Here is an 18,394-nt window from a genome sequence, read left to right on the forward strand (position 1 = left end):
AAGATAAAATGTAAATCGCTGTTTCACCATCTCAAGGGTGTCTGACTACAGGTTTTTCTAACTTTGTACAGATCACTGGTGAGCTGACATTTCGACTGTTGTGTTCCGGTTTAGTCACCATCTTCAAAAGGACATAATATATTAGAAAGGGTGCAAAGATGTAAGATGATTATGGACTTAGGGCTCTTAAATTTGAGGTTAGACTCAGAGAACTGAGCTGGTTTTCATTGGAAAAAGACTGAATGAGGTATGATTCAGGTCTTTAAAATACTGAGAGGGATGGACAGAACTAGGAAAATAGTTAACCAGGGATAAGCATGTCTTCAGGCTAGACGGGGTCTTCATTTTCATTATAGAGCAATGGAGATATAGAATTGACTCCCAGCTAACTCAATTAATGTTGTTTCAATGAATACCCTTAACAAAAACTCAGGGCAGGGAGTAAGAAGGAAACAAAAATTCGGGACAGGGAGTGAGAAGGAAACAATAAGCAGAACGATTCCTCCGGAGGTTAAAGGACTGGGGTAGAGTCCACGGCAAAAGGGAAAAGGTTTTCACTTATAGAACATCTTATGTTTCCCAAATACATCTCCATGGGCTTCACATACAATGAATTACCTTGAAATTAAAAGACTCGTTTGACATAGGCAGCGGTGGGACAGGCAGAAAGGACCTCCGTTTAAAATCCCATCCTGAGGGACAATAATTCTGACAGCACAGAACTTCCTCAATAATGCACTGAAGTGTCAGCCTAGATTATAAATTCAAGTCCTAGAGGGGGGCTTGAACACACAACCTTCTGGCTCGGTACCAAGCTGTCACTGTTGCAGTTGTTTGCATATGGTCTGTGTTAGGAAGGGCTTGCTGGCACTGGGAATTCTTTTGCCCTTATTTGCACAGCGTTTGAATTGAGAGACTGGTGCAGTACCTGAAAGTACCACTGGAGGTTATTAGCACACTTCAGAAACTGTAGTAAAGCATTATCTCATGGCGGAAAAGGGGAGATGCAGCATTTTATTTTCCCTGCATTTTTAGAATTGCAGCAAAATGCTGCTTTTTTTCATTGATTGTTTTTTTAATCTAGTACAATTTTGATTGTAAGAGGGCTGCAATGTACTCCGGATATTAGAACAGCAAGACACTCACACACAAGATGCCCAGCATATCTTCAGATCTACACTCTTGATGCACCTGGCACCTGCCACTGCCAGAGACCACAGGCAACTGGCTTCATCAGTATGGACCAGGGAAGAAGCACCAATCCAGCAATTTATTGTAAAACATAATTTCTTCCCTTTATTTTCTTTGCTTTACAGACTCAATCCCTACTTCTACCCTCCAGCAGTAACACAAGCCACTCGTGGACCCAGAGGCAAGCTGGAAACGCACCCTCCCAGGCTTCTACCAATAGCGCCGCATTACTGGGCACCATATGGTGAACGAGAAGGGCCTGAGCATTTTCCCTCATCTCCACTTCAAGATGGCAATGGGAGAGGTGGCTGACTATGTGTGCAAGTGAAATAAGAATTATAACTGTTAGTTACTAGAAAGAGGGGAACCCATAGGATTACTAGTGTTTGTGTGTGTGTGTGTGTGTGTGTGTGTGTGCGTGCATGTCTGTATTTTCTTGTTCTGTTTGTTTCATGATTCCTGTGTGTGCGCATGTATGTATGTGTATATGTGTGTTCTTGCTCTGTTTGTTTCAATGATTCATGTGTGTGTGTGTGTATGTGTGTGTGTTCTTGCTCTATTTGTTTCAATGATTCCTGTGTGTGTGTTTGTGTGTTCTTGCTCTATTTGTTTCAGTGATTCCCGTGTGTGTATGTTCCTAATCTCAGCTGGGACAAGGGGGTGGGGGAGCTGAACAGAAACCAGCTGGAGCCCACAGTGAGGTGCGGTACCTCAGCGACTAGTTACTGGGAGCGGATCACAAGCATCCCTCTGGAATGGTGCACACCAATTAGCAAACCTCAATCAAATAAAGGAGAGGGAATACAAAAAAAGATTTATGGAAAAAAAAATCAAATTTAGAAAAAAAGTGTCAAAACAGATTTAAAATCAAGAGAAAATGACTTGGCGTTGAGCATTCAATATCACAGTTACCATAATGATATCAGCACTTCCCCACAGTTTGAAATCCAGTGTTATCCTTTTGTCCACAGGTCTGAACCTTTTGCCCTGCCACCTCACAAGTAGGCCAAAACCATTAAGGTTCACCTTTATTTGGAGTGGCTTCATACAAAATCTCTTAACTGAGCATAAAGGGATAAGACGACCCCATCACGCTGACCTTTGGCACGTTTGGGCAGTCGCCTTCCTCTCAGACAGATTTTAACATTCTTATTCCACAAAGAGGCCTCAGCCAAAAAACTGAAAAAGACAAAACAAATGATTGCTTTTGAAAATGATTTTCAATTGCACCAATGCTTCCACTTTCAGTGGGGAGAGAAGAGGAGAAAGCGGGGATGAGGTGTGTTTTTAAGTGTTAGCTCGGTTTCTTGATTGGTGAATATGGTGCCCACAGTTAAAAAATAATCCAGTGGTGTTATGGTGGGTAATGGCAGTTGGCATCACCACTCATCAAACAGTGAGTCTACATGCTGCAGTAGAATCATGGGAACAAACTGAGCAAGAACTAACCTCCTGCTCCTGGACGGAAGCTGCTGTGAGGCATTCGACAGTTCAATCAGGGAGGCCTCCACCTTGGCTTGCTTCTCCTTCTCAATCCTCATCTGTTTTTAGCATAAAGAGGGAAGAGAAAATAATGTTCAACTTAATTCATACGCCCATTCATGCTCAATGATGGCCTCTAAGGCACAACTCAACTGCCCTGATTTGTGTGATTAAGGAGTAAAGAAGAAAATTGAATTGCCAAACTCCAAACCAGGGTACCAGTCTCACAAAGGAATCTCTTTTGAACCACAAAGACTTCATTATTACTGGTTGCTAAGACAACATTAAGAAACCCCAAAGTTTAGTGGTTCTGAGATAGGCCTATGAAACTTAAACAAGTTTACAATACAAAAAGAAGTTGAGATTCACTCAGCAGGTTGGACAAAAGTGAAGGTGAATCAAAGAGCAGGACAGGTAGATAAGGTGGTTAAGAAAGCATACGGGATATTTTCTTTATTCGCTGAGGCATAGAATATAAGAGCAGGGAGGTTATGTTAGAACTGTATAAAACACTAGCTCGTTCACAGCAAGAGTACTGTGTGCAGTTCTGGTCACCACATTACAAGAAAGATGTGATTGCACTAGAGAGGGTGCAGAGGAGATTTACGAGGATGTTGCCTGGACTGTAGAATTTTAGCTATGAGGAAAGATTGGATAGGCTGGGGTTGTTTTCTTTGGAACAGAGGAGGCTGAGGGGAGATTTAATTGAGGTGTATAAAATTATGGGGGGCCGAGATAGAGTGGATAGGGAGAACCTATTTACCTTAGCAGAGAGGTTAATAACCAGGGGGCAGAGATTTAAAGTAATTGGTAGAAGGATTAGAGCGGAGTTGAGGAGAACTTTTTTCACCCAGAGCGTGGTGGGGGTCTGGAACTCACTGCCTGAAAGGGTGGTCGAGACGGAAACCCTCAAAAAGTGCTTAGATATGCACTTGAAGTGCCGTAACCTACAGGGCTACGGACCAAGAGCTGGAAAGTAGGATTAGGCTGGATAGCTCCTTTTCAGCCGGCACAGACACAATGGGTCGAACGGCCTCCTTCTGTGCTGTAAATTTCTAGGATTCTATGAAAGAGTGCCACCTCTGGTAACTGATGTCCCCGGGATCCATTGATAGTTCCTGGAGAGCTATGTTGAAACAGACGCCTGTGAGGCCTTTGCTCCACTACCAATCAGAACGAAAGGTCATCGACCTGAAACGTTAACTCTGTTTCTCTCTCTACAGATGCTGCCTGACCTGCTAAGTATTTCCAGCTTTTTCTGTTTATATCCCAACTTTTTATATTTGGTTGGGCCTTTGTTATGAAGGCAGCTACAACTGTAAGACAAGTCAGCCTGTGTATTGATTTCTTTGTGGGTTCAATGATGAGACATTTATGAAAGAGAATGAGTTTTAATCCAAAGTCTGTTCAACTCTTTATACAGCTTTTACAGGAGACACGATGCTGTGATGCATCTAGAACGAAACTGAAACTAAACTAAACTGCCTTGCTCGTCTCGGTCACATGACCTCTGCTGGTCAGGCACAAGCAATCAATACCTGCAATCATGCAGCTAGGGCATCATAATCGAACAGGCAAATACCATCTCTATTTGCTGATATCATGACATCTCCTTTCCTTAAAACAAAAGTATTTTACTTTAAACTAACGTGTTTTCTTTGTATTAATCTGCATTTTAACTGTAACACTTAATGAACTTACATTATCATCATCATGATCAAGGTTTTTTAACCTTGCTTTGTGTGTTCACATGAAATATGTCAATACACTAGAACTTGAAGAAAGAATAAGATAACATTACTTCCTTCTATAACAATAGTCCTTAAATTTGCTCAATGAGTCTCTCAGGAGGCTTCACGTGTCTTGAGGATTTTCTGATTGATTGTCCTTGAATCTGAGTTGTTGCCTCAGATGATTGGTTCTCAGCTGTGTGATCAGGTTGTTCAACAGTATCAGTCTCTTGACCTGCTGTGGCTGGTCCCATGAGAAAATCTCGACAATTTCTTCTCAGAACAGCACCCTCATCTGTCTGAATGGTGTATGATCTTGGTTGAACTTCACTCAGGACAGTTCCCTTCTGAGTCCATGTGTTTGTTTTGTCTTTCAACCTTACTTGGTCACCAGTGTGGAGTTCAGGTAGGTTTTGTGTTCCTCTGTCATAGTAGTACTTTTGCTTTTCTTTCTGTTGTTCTTTGAACTTCCTCACTTTCTCCCCCTCTTTTGTTTTCAGGAGGTGCTCCGGGATGGGTAGGTTTGACCTTAGCCGACGTCCCATCAGGAGTTGAGCTGGTGACATACCACACTCGAGCGGCGTTGTGCGGTATACAAGCATGCTCTGGTAGAAGTCAGTTCCACTGTCTTTTGCCTTGTACATCAGTCTTTTCACTGTCTGGACCGATTTTTCCACTAGTCCATTGGACTGTGGAAAGTGAGGACTTGACGTTGTGTGGACAAAGTCCCACTCTTTGGCAAAGTGTCGGAAACTTGCATTGTAAAACTGAGGTCCGTTGTCTGTGAAGACCTCGCTTGCCACGCCATGTCTGGAGAATATGGCTTTCATACATGTTATCACAGCATCTGCAGTGGTGGTGTGCAGTCTACAAACCTCTGGATACAGGGAGTAATAGTCTGTGACTACAAGATAGTCCTTCCCTTGACATCCGAATAGGTCAGCGCCCACCTTCTGGTAAGGTCTGTCTGGTGCTGGGTGTGGCTTTAGTGGTTCTACCGGATTGCTTGCTCGATATTTCAGGCATATTGTGCAGTTTGACACCTCATTTGTCACATCTTGGTTGATTCGTGGCCAGTACATCACCTCTCGTGCTCTTTTCTTACACTTTTCGATTCCCAGATGTCCTCCATGGATCCTTTTTAGCATCTCTCTTCTCAGACTCTTTGGGATAACTATTTTACTTCCTTTGTAGATGATGTCTTCGACCACTGATAGTTCCGCCCTGCAGTTCCAGTACTCTGCTATATCAGGTGAGCAGTCTTGCTTCATGTTGGGCCATCCATCCAAGATGCTTTTTCTCAGTCGTCTCATTGTTTCATCTTTGTTTGTCTCAGTCTTTATGAGCTCCATTTTTGCATCTGCTATGGGCAGTGCACTTGTGATCATGTCCACGTAGGCGTTCACTTTGTCATCCATTGTGGTGTTTGCGGGCTCACTTGGGTCTACAGCTCTGGACAACGTGTCTGCTGTATACATCAGCTTACCCGGTGTGTACGCAACATTCAGTGTATAGCGTTGCAGCCTGATCATCATTCTTTGTATTCTAAGTGGACAGCTATTTAGTGGCTTTTGGAACAATGCAATCAAGGGCTTATGGTCAGTCTCTACACTGATTGCTTGTCCTGCCACAAACTGGTGAAATCTTTCACAGGCGTATGTGATGCTGAGCAGCTCCTTTTCTATTTGAGCATATCGCGTCTCCGCGTCGGTCATTGAGCGCGATGCATATGCAATAGGTTGCCTGTAGTCATATTTTTGCAGAAGAACGGCACCGAGCCCACTCTGTGATGCATCTGATGATATCTTGATGGGTCTCGCTAGGTCATAAAACCTCAGAACTGGTTCCTCTGTGAGCAGTTTCTTTAGATCGCTCCATGACTTCTCATGCTCATGATTCCATTCCCATTCTATGTTCTTTTCAGTTAGTCTTCTCAGTGGCGCCATCTTTTCTGAGAGGTTGGATATGAATTTCCCCATGTAGTTGATCATTCCATTAAACCTCTGCACGTCCTTTTTGCATTGTGGCTTTGGCATATTCTCAATGGCGGACACCTTTCTGGGATCTGGTCTGATGCCCTCACTGCTAAGGATATCTCCCACGAATGTCAGTTCTGTCACCCCGAGCTGGCATTTCTCTCTATTCAGCTTCAGGTTTGTTTTCCTTGTTGCTTCCAGCACTTTTTTCAGTCTCTCGTCATGCTCAGTTCTCGTGGTTCCCCATACTATGATGTCATCCATTGATGTATCAACTCCCTCCAGGTGCTCATAGATCATATGGATAGTCTTGTGATACACTTCAGGAGCTGAGGCAATGCCAAATGGTAACCTTAGGAATCTGTATCTGCCAAATGGACTGTTGAACGTGCACAGTCTTGAACTTGCTTCGTCCAGCTTCATCTGCCAAAATCCTGATGATGCATCTAACTTGCTGAAATATTTTGCATTTGCAAACTGTGCCATGATTTCCTCACGTGTAGGAAGCTTGAAGTGCTCTCTCTTTATTGCTCTGTTTAGATCTCTTGGATCCAGGCAAATTCTGAGCTTTCCATTCTTTTTGTCCACTACGACGAGGGAACTCACCCACTCAGCTGGCTCATCTATCTTCTGAATCACGTTCAGGCTTTCCATCCTGTCCAACTCTGCCTTCAGTTGCTTTTGAAGAGCAAACGGAACTTTTCTGCATGGATGTATGACTGGTGTCATACTTTTATCTACTCTGATCATGTGTTCTCCTGGAATGCAGCCTAGACCCTTAAATAGGTCGTTGTACTCTTTCATGAGTTCATCATAGACTGTCTCTCCTTCGCTTTCCACAACGAGGACTCTCTTTACCAGGTTCAGTCTCTCACAGGCTTTTAAACCTAGTATGGCTTGCACATCCTTTGGCACCACGATTAATGCTAGCGTGTGCTCTCTGTCCTTGTGTGTTACTTTGACAATGCATCTTCCTTTCACTGGTATATCAGTACCTGAGTATCCTGTCACTTTCACTTTTATTCCATGTATCTTTGGTCTGGGTCTAATTTTCTTAAAATCAGTCTCTGATATCACATTAACTTGTGCTCCAGTATCCAATTTAAATGGAATGTGTATGTCATTCACTTTTAGTGTCAACATCCAGTCTCTTTCTTCTTTTTTGTTTTCAGACACAACATCTACATAGAACTCCTCTATGTCGCTTTCATCTACTGCATGGACCTTGCTTTGTTGCATTTGGTTCTTACAGCAACGGGCATAATGGTTGTTTTTGTTGCAACTATTGCATGTTTTACCATATGCTGGACACTTTTTTGGTGGATGCTATGTACCGCATCGACTACATGACTTTCAATTGTCCCTTTCATTTTCGTTCGCTGGCCATGCCTCTTTTTTCACATTGGCGCTCGTTTTGTTAAACGGTTTGTATCCGTTCTTTCTCACTGCATCCACGTTGCAGCTATTGTCACTGAACAGCTCCTTTGCCTGCAACTTCACAGTCTCTGTAGCCCTACACAGTGCTATGGCTTTTCCCAGGTCTAGATCTTGCGCTCTTAGCAGTCTTTCCCTTAGACCATTATCTGGAATACCACACACCAGTCTGTCTTTTATCAGCGAGTCTGTCAGTCCCCCAAATTCACACGATTTGCTTCTGTTTCTCAGTTCAGTCACATACTGATCAATAGTCTCATCCATTTTCTGTTCACGTGAAAAATCTGTGCCTCTCAAACGTCACGTTACGTTTAGGTATGCAGTAGGCCTCAAACTGTTCCATTATTTTATCTAGCTTCATTTTGTCTCCATTAGCAACGAATGTGAAGTTATTATACACCTCCAGCGCTTCATCACCCATGACATGTAAGAACAGTGACGATTTCCTTTTATTACTTTTCTCGTCAGCTCCGATTGCTGATAAATACAACCCCACACATTGTTTGAACCTTCTCCAATTTTCAGCCACATTACCTGTCAACTGAAGCGTCGCCGGTGGGAGTAAACCTTCCATTTTTCACTTCGTTAGCTATTCTCTAATGGTAAGCAACGATGTTCTCTTTTGGCTTGCTAATTTGTGGAGAGCTGATTTAACTTCAAACTTTTTCTCTTCATCTCTTTCAATCACTTCTGACAACATGTATTGATTTCTTTGTGGGTTCAATGATGAGACATTTATGAAAGAGAATGAGTTTTAATCCAAAGTCTGTTCAACTCTTTATACAGCTTTTACAGGAGACACGATGCTGTGATGCATCTAGAACGAAACTGAAACTAAACTAAACTGCCTTGCTTGTCTCGGTCACATGACCTCTGCTGGTCAGGCACAAGCAATCAATACCTGCAATCATGCTGCGAGGGCATCATAATCGAACAGGCAAATACCATCTCTATTTGCTGATATCATTACAAGCCTGCACAACACCACAGGTCTGACAGTCAGGAGCAGCTAAGCAGCCCCTTCCCACTGGAAAAATGGAAACACAAACCAACAACCTTGACCTGACAAGCAACAAGGTGCACTACGCATCCTATTGCTTGCCGTCCTCTCATGCAAATGTAGAGGAGATACTGAGCGACAGGTAATTTGCCACAGTGAAGATCGGAGAGGTCAGTCCGAGACATTGTACCTCCCAGTGCTCATTTAACACTAGTGTTGGTAGAATGCTGGCAATAGGCAGCCGGCCCAAAGTCAGGTGAAAAATGTACTTCCTACCCAGTTCCATGCAGTGCTCTTCCACTCAGGAGGAGGTGGATGATCTGAATTACGAACTTGGACTTGGGGGTACAGAGCACAATTTCAAAATCTGCAGATGACACAAAACTTTTAAGTATAATGAACAGTGAGGAGGATATACAGGCTGGTGGAATGGGTGGACACGTGGCAGATGACATTTAATGCAGGAAAGTGTAAAGTGATATATTTTGGTTGGAAGAACGAGGAGCGGCAATATAAAGGGTACAATTCTAAAGGGGGTGCATGAACAGCGAGACCTGGGGGTATATGTGCACAAATCATTGAAGGTGGCAGGGCAGGTTGAGAAAGTGGTTAAAAAAAAAAGCATACGGGATCCTGGGCTTCATAAATAGAGGCATAGAGTACAAAAGCAAGGAAGTTATGATGAATCTGTATAAAACACTGGTTCGGCCTCAACTGGAATATTGTGTCTAATTCAGGGCACTGCACTTTAGGAAGGGTGTGAAGGTCATAGAGAGGGTGCAGAAACAATTTACAAGAATAGTTCCAGGGATGAAGGACTTCAGTTACGTGGATAGACTGGAGAAGCTGGGGTTGTTCTCCTCAGAGCAGAGATGGTTGAGAGGTGATTTAAGAGGTATTCAAAATCATGAGGGGTCTAGACAGAGTAGATAGAGAGAAACTGTTCCCATTGGCGGAAGGGTTGAGAACCAGAGGACACAGATTTAAGGTGATTGGCAGAAGAACCAAAGGCGACATGAAGAAAAACTTTTTTATGCAGCGAGTGGTTAGGATCTGGAATGCACTGCCTGAGAGGGTGGGGGAGGCAGATTCGATCACGGCTTTCAAAAGAGAATTGGATAAGTACCTGAAGGAAAAAAAATTGTAGGACTACGGGGAAAGGGCGGGGGAGTGGAACTAGCTGATGTGTTCCTGCAGAGAGCCGGCACAGGCTCGACAGGCCGAATGGCCTCCTTCTGTGCTGTAACCATTCTATGATTCTAACTAATAAGAGATCTATTTGAGAGAGACCTTTACCACCCAGTGCACTATTCAGTAACCCGACAAACATCCCGCCTCGCCCACAGCAACAGTTCTTCGGAACAGTTTTTCAGGTGTGGAGCCTCAGGTTTACAGTAAAAATACACTTCACACCTTGGCACACCAGCTATTGTTTTTTTCCCCCACAGCACCTCCACTTTGGTGCTGCTGCACTGAAGCCACTGTTGGAACTAACTGGCAAACCTTATCCTGCTTTATCCATCCCTGCAGTACAGTACATACACACAGAAATGCCATCAATCTACACCAAAGAAGAAAAAAACATAAGAACATAAGAAATAGGAGCAGGAGTAGGCCATTCAGCCCCTCGAGCCTGCTCCGCCATTCAATAAGATCATGGCTGATCTTCTACCTCATCTCCACTATCTCCATATCCCTTGATTCCCTTAATATTCAAAAATCTATCGATCTCTGTACTCAACGACTGAGCCTCCACAGCCGGGGTAGAGAATTCCAAAGACTCACCACCTTCTGAGTGAAGAAATTTCTCATCTCAGTCCTAAATGGCCGACCCCTTATTCTGAGACTGTGACCCCTGGTTCTAGACTCCCCAGCCAGGGGAAACATCCTCCCTGCATCTACCCTGTCAAGCCCTGTAAGAATTTTGTATGTTTCAATAAGATCACCTCTCATTCTTCTAAACTCCAGAGAATATAGGCCAAACCTGCTCAACGACATTGAGTCAAGTCAAACACACCCAGGTCAGCTAAATGAAAGAAAAGACTTGCATTTACATAGCGCTTTTCACGACCTCAGGCTGTCCCAAAGCGCTTTACAACCAATGCAGTACTTCTGAAGTGTAGTCATTGTAAATTGTATGAAACGCAGCAGCCAATATGCGCATAGCAAGGTCCCACAAACAACAATGAGATAATGACCAGATTATTTGTTTTAGGCATTGGTTGAGGGATAAATATTGGCCAGGACACCAGGAGAACTCCCCTGCTCTTCTTCAAATAGTGTCATGGGATCTTTTATGTCCACCCGAGAGGGCAGACAGAGCCTCGGTTTAATGTCTCATCTGAAAGATGGCACCTTAGAGAGGGCAGCACTCCCTCAGTACCACACTGCAGCATCAGTCTAGATTATGTGCTCAAGTCTCTGACTCACAGGCGAGAGGTACAGAATATGTTAGATGCAGAGAAAAGCACCTTACTCCAAAGTCCCATCAAGCAGTCTCAGGTCAAGTACAGCCAAAGTTAGACACACAGTAAATCTTCTGCTATAATCGCAGATCAGATATCTAAACAGTACAGTCATCCTGAAATTTGATAATCAGGAAATCACGTTATGAAAGATGTGTGTCAAAAGTTTTGACTTCCCACATGTGACAGCTAGCAATCCCCTAGTTTGGTAGGAGAGTGGACAAACCTGCCACAAGCAAGAGGCTGAGGATAAAGGAAAAGCAGGAGGAGGTTGAAGAGGGCCTCGAGATAGAAATGAACTAAAAGGAGGACCCAACATATCGTGTACCATCCCTTTAACCAGCTTGAACTAAATTAGTTATAAACTTGAAGGACATAAATCTTTTTATATTAAATAAATATCTGCTCAACGTTGGCTACTGTGCAAACATAGCATTTAGGAAGGGGTGGGTTGTATTTTCCAATTTTGTTTTGAGGGTGAGGAAGGCGGTCCATGGGAGGAGCTTCCCTATGAAACCATTTGTGGTACTATCAATGATTTTCTTCTACTGAGCATGGATTGGCTGGTGGTGGTTGGGAGAGGCCCATCAAATAGCCATCAAAAAGGAACCAGGCAGACCCCCCACCCCCCTGACATTCCCTGACAAACAAAACCAGCATATAAAGGGATACCAGTTACCTTTTTAACTTTGTCAGAAGTTTACCCCAGGGACAGTGTAACTTGTCCCCGTGTGTGAGCAAGTTGTCCTGAAACAGTTGCCAATACATCTCTCTGGCTGATACTTACAACAGTCTGCTTCTTCTGTAGCTCCTCTAACAGTTCCAAGAGGTTTTCATCTGCAACATCAAATGCAGTTTGACCCTACGATTCAGGAAAAACCGGTCAATGATCATAGTCCCTGATAGCAAGCAATCGCTACTCTCCACTTTACAGTCATTTTTGGAGACAGTAAAACAAAGTTGTACAAAAGCAAACTACTGTGGATGCTGGAAAGCTGAAATAAAAAACAGAACATGTTGAAAATAGAGTTCTGATGAAAGGTCATCGACCTGAAATGTTTATTGTTTCTCTCTTAACAGATGCTGCCTGACCTGCCGAGTATTTCCAACATTTTCTGTTTTTAAAACAAAGTTGTAACATGTCTGTAACAGTTCAACTGAACAAACAAAACTCTGGACCCACAATGCACTGCAAAGGTCAAGTATCCACTCAACAAATCCCTAAACTGCAGCTGAGAATGAAGCCTTTAGGGCTGTGCTTCTTTTTAAAAAACTTTCACTCCAGTTCATCAGCAGGGAATGGTCTTTCTCGGATAGTCGTGTGTCAGTCTCCCAGGATCACAGGCAGTCCTGGAAATGTAGTTAGGCTCAGTTATCAGGAAGCAGGGATCAGAAAGCATCTGAATCCCTGCACCAGGTTTCAGGTTTAGCCACCTCTTTCCTGTAATTGACCATTTTATTGTTTTCACAAATTTGTCAGTGATGTCCAGCCTCCTGGTACAGAGCATTTACATCAGCATTACACTGTGAACAGCATTACATTGTGGAACTATTGGTTACAAGTCTTTAAATGCTTTCTGTACCCATGTAAGATTGTGATTGCACACATGATAAATTAGCCCAGGGGGGAGGGAGGAGTCATCTTGGGCAGTAACTACTCTAGATCTACGATGTTCTTTACGACTGGCCAGAAGGAGGTTGCATTCAGGTGCTTGTGAGTGCAGCATTATCAATTCCCTGCAGCTAATTCACCCAAAAAAGAAACAGACTGTATTTCCACAAAGTGCAGGAAGGTCAAGCAGCTCGAAGCAATGGGGCATCTGAGATTTGGCATAATTCCTAAACTGTGTGAGGTAGAAATCTACTATGCAAGTTCGACAGGAAACACCAACCCACAAGATTAATCAGTGTAAAATTACATGCATCAATTGTGAATCATTTTCATACTTTAATTAGCATTTTCTAATTTAGAGTAATACAATGCAAACCAGAGCAGTACAGTGCAATGTATAAATATAATGCAATATAGAACAATCAATATAGAGCAACAAAATGAAATATAGAGCTGTACAGTAGAATATAGAGCAATCCAATATATATATATCAGAGAATACAGTGCGATGTAGAACAGCATAGGTCAATACAGGCAGTATGGAACAACATAGCACAATATAGAACACAGTGGAAAATACAACAATCCATTGCAATATAAAGCAACAGACTCAGTATGTATACTCACTACTGCACTGAAGTGTTCTATATTTCAAATTACTGCAACAAAGAATAGAGTGCAATCTAGAGCAATATAGTGCAACACAGCAGCATAGAGAAATAAAGTGCAATAAAGGGCAATACAGCTAGTATAGAGTAATATGGTGCAATACAGAGCAATAGTCAATATAGAACAAATGCTGGAATATAGATCAATACAGTGTAATATAGAGCAATACAGCAATACAGAGCAACACAGCAATATAGATCAATACTATGCAATATTCAGCAACGCAAAGCAACATGGAATGATATCGTACATATAAGCAACATTGAGCAATACAGAGCAACATAGTACAATACAGGGCAAAGCTTCTCAAAGTGCTTCATACAATGAGTCACTTTGAAGTACGGTGACTGTTGGCAAGTAAGCAACTGTGAGCCTGCTTGCACACTGGAAGATCCAAATAGCAATGCGATGACTTACTAATTAATCTTTTTTGGTTATATTGGTTGCGGGAGCACACTGACCAGGGTATACTGTACAATATAAATCAATGCAGTACTATATAAAGTCTTATAGTACAGTGCAGCATCAGGCAATGCAATACAGCATCAATACGAAGCTGATAAGGAATCAGAAAAGACCATTCAGCCCATCAAACCTGTTGCATCCAGCGCCAATGTATGATTCTATCAATCGGCTTCCTTCTCTTCTCCACCCCCAACCATCACCACAAAATCTTGATATCCTACTATGATCAGAGTAGACTTTACAAATCTGCACGTTTTGTTTGGCACGCTGCAGCTCCGAACGGGAATCCGGGCGGGGAGGTCAATGGATCGAGTTGCTTTTCTGTCCATTCATTTTAATGGCTTTAAAAATTCTGTACTGATTTACCTGCCCAACTCTCTGATGCACAGAACCAGTGAATGAGGCTACGTCCTAGGAGTATGAATTCATTAAATCTAAATTCCTGGGATTTTTTTCCTCCTACCTCCCCCCCCCACCAAAAAAAAAAATCAAGCAATGTTATTAATATTGCTACTCCACTCAATTCCCATTCTCAACAGGTAACTATCCAGCTCCCTTTTAAAAGATGTCAATTGGCCCCAAATTAGCCAAGAATCTGTTCAGCATGTGGACAAGGGTTTTCAAATCCCTTCCCTCCCACAAAAGCCTCCTGAAAAACCTCTCTCTTCAACCACCCTTTCCCTTGCCCCAAACTCTTGTTCTACCGCTCATCAGTTTCCAGCTCAGCAAAGTGGCTTGGGCCTTTACTACTGTAAGGTTATATAAATATAAGTTGCTTTTATTGTGCAATATAACACATCAGAGTGAAGCAAAGAAATGTAGTGTTATCAAATGCAATACAATGCAACAGAGCACAATGTAGTGAAACAATGGAATACAGTGCACTGTAATACAGTACAGTCCAACATAGGCATGCAGTACAATGTAGTGTGATAAAGTGCAAGACTTAATGGACAAAATCTTGCTGGAAAAATAACTGCGTTATCAACACACGCGGTTATTAATATGCAAATCGGCCAGCAAATTCAGGGGATTAAGAGATTTGCCGTGAGTTGTGCATTTACAGAACCTGTTGGTCAATTTATGCAGCTCCGCCTTTTGCTTCACGTAAACGGCATCTCGTCCTTACCCTCCCCGTTATTGTTAAGAACTTGCTGGATTAGCACATTAATTGCCCATTAAACTCGCCATAGAAAGTTATGGCTGGTAATTAAGAGCGTAAGGACCCTTTTAACGCCGTGATAATTGTTAATGCAATGCCAGTCAAGCTCTATGGCCCAGAGAAGGAACAATTTAAACTGTTCAAGTTTCATTCATGCATGTAGTAAATTCTACTTAGAGATTTGAAAAAATTAAATTACATTTTTTTAAAGATTTTTTCTTACTTTTCCTTTCTGTCTCTTTTTTTCTATCTCTCTTAATCCAATCATACTTTCCCCTCTCTTCATTCCTCTTTCTGTACCTGATTTGACTCTAATTAACTGTCCTACTCCGTCGTTCCTCGGTTTCTTTCTCAATCCTTAAATCTCAGTGGTTAAGGAGATAGACTGTTGGTCCCATCGTTCACCAAGGTCCCAGATGCCCCGTTGCCCTCGTCGCACCGTTATCAGCTTGCACTTCCAGCAACTTACAGCGCAAATTTTTTGAGCTGAAAGGTGCAGGAAAAATGTCTAACAGTGTACGCGGGAGATGCCCCACTCAAGCAAACTTTGGCCCAATAATACAGTGCAATCCAGTTTAATGAAATGCAAAAGAGTGAAATATAGTGCAATACTCATATGGTGATATGTGGCATCAGCTTTACAGTGGCAGTGAAAAGCTCGACAGTGGCTCTGTGAGGGAGCTGGATTAACTTTAGCACTAATACAATCAATAAGATAGGGCACTTGCTGGGAGAGGTAACTGAGCCTGGCAGTTGGATTGACATCAGTAGAGATACAGCCAATAGCACAGGATGTTGATGGGAGAATCACCGAGCCGGACAATGTGAAGGAGCTGAATTGACACCCAGCCATGCCCAATCCTGTCCTGTCCAGAAGTGACTGGATGGTGATCAGGAATGGGAGCACCGGCTGATTTTTCCTCTCTCTAGTCTAGGGCACCAAGGCTATCTGTAGCGGTTTAGCTGTTGGCCCAGCATAGACTGGGATGGAGCCTAGGACCTTCGTGATTGGCAAGTCTTGGTACCACATTAGGGGTGCATCAACCCACTGAGCCATGGAGGGGAGCCTGAGATGACTACTTCAATATCTGGTGTCCACAGTCACTGAGAAATCAGCAGTGTCAGTGTGGGAGCTTTTAACCCATCACTAAATGCTGGTAGGACTCACCACTTTATTGATGGCCTGCATGTTGCACAAGTTTTCCACCAGCAGTCTGCACACCTCCTCTTTGCCCCAGTGTGATGCTGCATGCAAAGGAGTCCAACCATCGTTGTCTAGGCTGTTCACATCAAAGCCTGCCTGGATTAACAACCTGCAACAAAAAAATAAATCGCACAACAGGAGTGTGATACACAAAGACTTCTTGCAGGAAAGGGGACGACAGGAAGAAGCACCTTCGTTGCAAAGGCCATAGCTTTCTTTAAATGGATAATCCTGTTTATTGAACTTTACACATTTGGAGCAGAAACAGCAATATCACAGAGTCTTGCCAATAAAAGTGGAGGGAGCAAACAGTGAAGAACTGCGAGATTTAGTGCACTTCTTTTCTGAAACATTTTGGTGAACTTTGAGCTCGAAGTAAAGGATATCAGTGTTTTTCCACACTTTGCATTCAGTGTCAAAATCAAGTATTCCCCAGGAAGGTACAGCATAAGTAAAGCTGCCTCTGCACTGCCCCATCAGACCCTCCCAGGTCAGGTACACACCCCCAACAATGTGTATTAACCACATCATTTACACCTCCCACATCAGCTTCATGCCAATTAGCACTGCCTTATGAGCAGCTTCATGCTTTGGACTCTTACCCACCAGCAAGTGAGTCAAGACTGAAATTCTCAGGATCCCTTTAGCCATCAGAGAGTGCAGACTGTTATGCAGTCAGTGTGGGCTAGATTGGAACCCAGATTCCACAGGACAAGTCCCGAGAGATATATCTTATTATTGTAGCCAAGAAAAACCCAACTCAGGGTTACAGCTGTAGGCTGTCCCGCCCCATTCCCTTTCATTTTCTGATTTCAGGCAGTACAGCTGAGGAAAGTCCAGCCACAAAGATCTCCAGGGAAATACCACTGATTGGAGGATTACCGCACGAGAATGTAAGTGTCGCTGATTATCTCCATATTTCAGCACTCTTTCACTTCACTCGCCTGGGCTAGTTGCTGTAGTGTATGTACCCGTCTACCTTTAAGGGAACTATTGAATGTAACCGTTCACCTTTAAGAGAACTACTTTAGGTGTGGCACTATTTGTTTGGCTTCTGTATACTGTAATACCAATAGTGACCACACCAGTATATAAGTGTTGTGGCAGGATTGCTGGGGCAGATTCGCCCGGACCTTCGAATAGTAAAGACCTGTTTTGTTTGTTACTTCTGAAGTCTGTGTATTTATTAACTGCACAACCCACAGACTTTACAGTGGCGACGAGTCCGATCGTACCCTGCGGCAAGATTACCAAAGCAAGAAGAGCGTCGAAAAGAGGCAACCGCCCTCGTCGTGCTGCTGGAAGAAAACACGAGGCTGCAGCAGGAGAAAGGTGGAAGACTTTAGCAACAAAAGCTTCCATTAGCAACAGGCACTGACTACCCTTCTACCACGGTGCGGAGTGAGCCGATCAGCAGGGAACAAGGCGGCCGAAGAGACTGTGAGTAGGGGAAGGTGTAGAAGTATCCGGAGGATAAGGGCAGAGCACTCGACCTCGGTCGAGGGGGAGCTGTGCCAGCCAAAAGTCGGGTCCAACGGCGTCGGGTGACAGCCGGACCGCGATCGGCGGGAAAAATCCGGGCAGCGACCGCAGCCACGAAGCGCTGAGCCTGCGAGTAGGCGCGGGAAGAGAAACCCAGCCGCAGCCGGGGAGGGAAACACCGGTCTGCGAGAGGGCTGGGGAGGCGAACGGGAACCGTGTGGGTGAGAGCCGGGTGCGGAGAGAGAGACTGCGAGGAGCCAGTCCAGCGGCTGAGCTGTTCTCCACCAATGGGGTACTCAGAGCCGGCAAAACCGAACGTGCGGGAGTGGGTGAGAGACACAGCCGAAAACGGGGTGAGAGACTGCGCGAGAGCCAGTCCAGCGGCTGAACTGTTCTCCGTTAACGGGGTGTACCCAGCGCCGGTAGAGCCGTGCGGGCGGGAGGAAAAGACATAGCCGAGTAAGGGGAGCTGTGCGGAAGCCAGCCAGCGGCTGAACCTGTCCGCTGTGGGGGAAGCGTACC

General features: G+C 43.8%; 1 protein-coding gene across 4 annotated transcripts in view; it reads right to left on the reverse strand.

The window, feature by feature from the left end:
* The window catches only part of LOC147106636 (protein phosphatase 1 regulatory subunit 12A-like), a 305,116-nt gene that overhangs the window by 115,547 nt on the left and 171,175 nt on the right, over positions 1–18,394 (reverse strand). For all 4 annotated transcript variants that reach the window (XM_086007660.1, XM_086007657.1, XM_086007656.1 and 1 more), the window contains exons 5-7: positions 16,355–16,499; positions 12,066–12,140; positions 2,641–2,732 (exon numbers count right to left, since the gene is read on the reverse strand). In XM_086007660.1, the coding sequence (XP_085863786.1) occupies positions 2,641–2,732; positions 12,066–12,140; positions 16,355–16,499 (312 nt within the window). The remainder of the gene's footprint in view (positions 1–2,640; positions 2,733–12,065; positions 12,141–16,354; positions 16,500–18,394) is intronic.

The sequence above is a fragment of the Somniosus microcephalus genome, chromosome 15 (genome assembly GCF_052327205.1).
Source record: "Somniosus microcephalus isolate GS21.2 chromosome 15, FLI_Smic_1.0, whole genome shotgun sequence".
NCBI classification, from domain to species: Eukaryota; Metazoa; Chordata; class Chondrichthyes; order Squaliformes; family Somniosidae; genus Somniosus; species Somniosus microcephalus.